General features: G+C 60.5%; 1 protein-coding gene across 1 annotated transcript; it reads left to right on the forward strand.

The window, feature by feature from the left end:
• Nucleotides 1-402: 402 nt before the first annotated feature.
• Nucleotides 403-4,124, forward strand: DLX3 (distal-less homeobox 3). The gene is made up of 3 exons (XM_042967447.1): nucleotides 403-727; nucleotides 1,757-1,947; nucleotides 3,585-4,124. The coding sequence occupies exons 1-3, from the start codon at nucleotides 403-405 to the stop codon at nucleotides 3,930-3,932; spliced, it is 864 nt and encodes a 287-aa protein (XP_042823381.1). The 3' UTR covers nucleotides 3,933-4,124.
• Nucleotides 4,125-4,950: the final 826 nt, after the last annotated feature.

Here is a 4,950-nt window from a genome sequence, read left to right on the forward strand (position 1 = left end):
TGTGTGTGTGTGTTTGGGTAACAACAAAGAATGGGGGGGAGAGAGGAGAGAAAGAGAACGAAAGAGCGCAAGAGCATGTTTTGCCTCGAAGGCAAGACTTGCAGCCAATCAGAGCGCTGGAGCCTCCCTCCGAGACTCCACTATTGAGTCTATAACCGGCTGGCCGGGCGGAGCTGGCAGCATTTGACTGTGGCTTGGGACGCGACGAGAGGCGCGCAGCGACCGCCCGAAGGCCTGCCATGGTCTAGGCGCCCCTCGACCTCCCCTCCCCCGAGACCCTGCGGGCCCTCCCCTCGGCTCTCCAACGCTCACGCCTGCCTCGTCTCCTGCGCCTCCTCCGCGCCCCTGCCGGCTTCGGCTCGGCGGCCCAGGCCAGCCCCAGGACTCGCGGCGCCCGCCAGGATGAGTGGCTCCTTCGATCGCAAGCTCAGCAGCATCCTCACCGACATCTCCAGCTCGCTAAGCTGCCATGCAGGCTCCAAGGACTCGCCCACCCTGCCCGAGTCCTCTGTCACTGATCTGGGCTACTACAGCGCTCCCCAGCACGACTACTACTCGGGCCAGCCCTACGGCCAGACCGTGAACCCCTACACCTACCACCACCAGTTCAATCTCAACGGGCTTGCGGGCACGGGCGCTTACTCGCCCAAGTCGGAATATACTTATGGAGCCTCCTACCGGCAATACGGGGCGTACCGGGAGCAGCCACTGCCCGCCCAGGATCCAGGTGAGACCTTGGAGGGTTCCCCCAGGGAGAGGAAGGCGGGGAATTGAAGCCCATATCTAGGGAAACGTCGAGGGTTTAAAAAAAAAAAAAAGTGCTGTATAAAGTTAGACAAGGTGGGCTAGAAGACCCCCAGAGGGGACAGATGACCCTCCAGTCCCGAAGCTGTGCACCGCGGTCTCAGGGAGGATGGGGCCAGTTAGGGGAGGAAGGGGAAGAGCGTGGGGTGTCAGGGGACCTCCGAATCGGGTGCTTTCGCAAGCACTTCAGTTCTTCCATCGGATTCCGAAGGCTTGGGGGTAGGCAGCGGGGACTCGAAGCTGCAGGGGCCGTCTGGATATGGGCCGGGAGAGGGGGAATGGTTAGGGGGACATGGAGACACACACACACACACACACACACACACCCCAGAAAGCAGAGCCTGAGAAGTGGGAAAGCGGAAAAAGAGAAAGCTGGAGAAAGAGCCGAAGACAAACGTGGAGTGACAAAGTGAGGGAAAGGAGCAGAGGAAGGGACAGGAAAAAAAAAAAAAAAAAAAAGGAGGGAAGGAAGGAACAGAGAATTCGTACTATGCTTGCCACTTTTCTGAGAATCTAAAATTATTCTAAAATTTAAAAAGTTAAAAAAAAAAAAGCAGGGGGGAGGGGGGAGGAAGAACGGAGGGAAAGAGCTAGAGAGGTGACCGAGGGCAAGGTGGGGGCGAGAAGGAGGCGGCCAGCAGGCGGGTGGCGAGCCGGGAAGGCGTCGGAGCGAAGCCGCGGCCCGTCCTCGCCCGGGTGGCCGGCGCCGGGGACCGCGCTCCGGGGGCCGGGCGCGGAGCTGCGAGCTGGGAGCGCGCGTCGTGGGCGGCCGCCGGCCCCGGCTCCGCTCCGGCTCCGGCTCCCGCTCCGGCTCCGGCTCGGTCGCCGCCTGTCGGGGCGCGGGCGGCGGAGCGCGCGCGGCCGGGAAACCCGGAGCGCGTCGGGGGGCGCGGGGGCGCGGGGGCGCGCAGGCCCAGGCTGAGCCGCCCCCCGCCCGGTGCGTTGCCCGCAGTGTCCGTGAAGGAGGAGCCGGAAGCCGAGGTGCGCATGGTGAACGGGAAGCCCAAGAAGGTCCGCAAGCCCCGCACCATCTACTCCAGCTACCAGCTGGCCGCCCTGCAGCGCCGCTTCCAGAAGGCCCAGTATCTGGCGCTGCCCGAACGCGCGGAGCTGGCCGCGCAGCTGGGCCTCACGCAGACACAGGTCAGTGTCGGGCGAGCAAGGACGGGGGAAGGGGGGGGAGGGGGGTGCTCGGTGGGGCCCCGCGCAGGACCCCGGGGGTGGGGGTGGGGGCGGGGGGTGGGTAGGCGCCGCTGACCCGGGCTGGCCTTTGAAATCCCCTGCAGGCCCTCGAAACCCTGGCCTGTAGATGGAAGGCCACCCCTCCCCCATGCCAAGTCTCAACTCCTGTCGGAAGTCTCTGCATTAAAACGTGTACAGGCGTGCATATTTGTGAACCTGTGCAACCGTGTGTGTCTGCCACCGGGAGAAGTTTCCTCCCCTTGCTCCAGACTCCCCAGCTCCCACGCAGTGCCTGTCACTCACTTAATGGGAGTCCCTTTCGTGTCTTCCCCCACCCCCAGGCCAGGCATGTGTGTGTAGCAGTGGACGTATATGTGTATATGCATGGATATTTGCCCACGTGCTAACGGGTCTGGGTGCGCTGGGGGAATGGTCGCATAAGGAGGGGGCAGTGTGTTTACAGATGGAGGGACACGTGTACATGACTGTGCACACTGGTGAGTGCATGTACAAAAATGTGCCCTTGTCTCAAAACACCCCATTCATGTTCGGCATCTAAATGCTTCACCCCTTCCTCTGCCCCAAAGCCAGGAAGGGAGGTTCCCTACCAAAGGGGGATAGGAACGCAAAGGTGAGCTCCACCCCTACCCCCAGCCTGATCCTAAAGCCCCCAGCAGCCTGTCGCTGCTCAGGGGCGGAGTGGCTGGTGGATGTCTGGCTCCCTACAGGTGTTGACAGGCGGGCCTGGGTTACCGCGGGCGGCTGGCTGCGTGGGGCCCTGTCCGCTGGGAATCTGGGTCACCCAGTGAGGAGCTGATTCATTGTTTGTACCAGTCACACGGGGTGGGGAGCAGCAGGGGGAGGGGGAGATACCCCAAGGGAAATTTAGAGAATCATGGCTCACCTGCTCCTGAGTCCCCAGGTCACCCCCATTAGCCAGCCCCGGAGGGCTCGTCCACGCCTGAGTGTGTGAACGCGGGCGCTCGAGTTCACAGGGCATTTATCTGGGTGCATCTGTGCGGGCGCGCGTGTGTGTATATGTGTGTGTGTGTGTGTATCTTTGTAATCTGGTGTCTGAGTGTGAAGCTGTGAGTGGGTACATTCCTGCACATGGAAATGCTTATGTGGGTGTGGGTTTGTCTCTGGGTACCTGTGTGCCTCTGCTTATGGGTTTCTCATGTGAACAAAATGCCACCAACTGCCCATCGTAACTTATCTGAGCCTCCTGGTGACCCTAGGAAGTAGGGGCTGTCATCCCCATGTTGCAGATGGGGAAGGCAAGAATCAGAAAGGTCCAGGGATTTGCCCAAGGTCACACACTTCATAGGTGGTGGAGAGGAATTTGGACCCATGTGCAGGATGTTCCTAACTGCAGTCCCCACCCCACCCCCCACCGCCGCCCCCCCCCACCGATCGAAAAAAGGTACTGGGCCGGGAAGTCAGGACACCTAGGTTTTGCCAGGGTCTTGTGTAAGGTTGGGTGCTGGACTTGCCTTTTCTAGGCTGGGGCCCTTTGGGGTTTTCACTGAGCGTTCTGAGAGGCTAACTAGCTCCCCCTCTTTTTTTTTTTTTTTTTTTGCCGTTCCCCTCCCATGCAGGTGAAGATTTGGTTCCAGAACCGCCGCTCCAAATTCAAGAAGCTGTATAAGAACGGGGAGGTGCCCCTGGAGCATAGCCCCAACAATAGTGATTCCATGGCCTGCAACTCACCCCCGTCACCTGCCCTCTGGGACACCTCCTCCCACTCCACTCCAGCCCCTGCCCGAAGCCAGCTGCCCCCGCCGCTCCCCTACAGTGCCTCCCCAAGCTATCTGGACGACCCCACCAACTCCTGGTACCACGCACAGAACCTGAGTGGACCCCACTTACAGCAGCAGCCGTCTCAGCCGGCCGCCCTGCATCACGCCTCCCCCGGGCCCCCGCCCAACCCTGGGGCTGTGTACTGAGCACCCCACCTGACCTGAACCTCCCACGAAGGACCCGGGACCAGGCAGAAGGCGCCTCTGTCCTAGCCGACACTCAGGAATCATCGAGGAGCACAGGGGAAAGGGCACCCTTTTCCCCCTTCCCTTGCCCCTTCCTCCAGAGATCCAAGAGCTTCCAGATGAAATTTGCATGGACCAAGGATGTCCCCTGAACCTCCCTCCCCCTTGCCTAGACACCGGGGTACCCCTCCAGACGTTGGGGCGCTCCACTCCAGCTGGGACAGCCGTTCCCCTTCCGCTCCGGGAGCCTGGATTGGCTTTTCATGGCCCGTCACCTTCCAGCTTCTAAAACTTAGTGCTCATTCCGCAGACTGGAGAACTCGGGGACCGGGGACACTGTGCAGCATTTGCAGGTCAGGCCTGGGCTGGGGCACCAGGCACCATGGATCCCGGGACCTGCTAGGCCTGGTTCCTCCTAAGTCACTAAGCCACCTGTGGCTCCCCACTTCCTGAGCAATCCCTTCTGCCAAAAAGACATTGGACATGGTGACCAGGACTCAGGGTGGGGATGTCAACCCCCAGCCCGCACTTCTAGCCCTCATTTCAGATTTGAGGGTTAAACCAAAGAAACCCCCCCCAAGTGAGGGTATCTTTTAATATTTGTGGCTTTAGAGGGAAGAGCCCAAGGAGCCGTCTCTCTCCTCTCTCCCCCTCTGGTCAGAGAGGGGTGGTGGGTCTCAGGTGTCTTTCCTAAGGACCCACTTCTTCTTCCGTGTACAGGACTTTGCACAACTTTGGTTTTAAAAGCTGTTGAAAACTAGGAAAACAAAGGGCATTGTTAACAGATAGGACCAATCTCCCCTGCATGGGCACCTCTGCCCTGCCCCACCTCCACCCACCTCTTCCTCTCCTCCAGTAAGTTGGCAGTTTGGGCGCCAAGCCCCAAATCTCCAAGGAAACCTACCAGGCAAGACAGACCCCCCGAAACATCCCCTTTCCGGTGGCTTTGGAAGCAGATCGCTCCCGCAGATGGAGAACG

Source organism: Panthera tigris, chromosome E1 (genome assembly GCF_018350195.1).
Source record: "Panthera tigris isolate Pti1 chromosome E1, P.tigris_Pti1_mat1.1, whole genome shotgun sequence".
Taxonomy (NCBI): Eukaryota; Metazoa; Chordata; class Mammalia; order Carnivora; family Felidae; genus Panthera; species Panthera tigris.

What these genes read in the sequence shown, in the direction of transcription:
- DLX3 (XM_042967447.1), top strand. Translation starts at nt 403, where the DNA reads ATGAGTGGCTCCTTCGATCGCAAGCTCAGCAGCATCCTCACCGACATC. An exon ending in ACTGCCCGCCCAGGATCCAG is followed by an intron (nt 728 to 1,756) that starts GTGAGACCTTGG and finishes CGTTGCCCGCAG; the next exon opens with TGTCCGTGAAGGAGGAGCCG. An exon ending in TGGGCCTCACGCAGACACAG is followed by an intron (nt 1,948 to 3,584) that starts GTCAGTGTCGGG and finishes CCTCCCATGCAG; the next exon opens with GTGAAGATTTGGTTCCAGAA.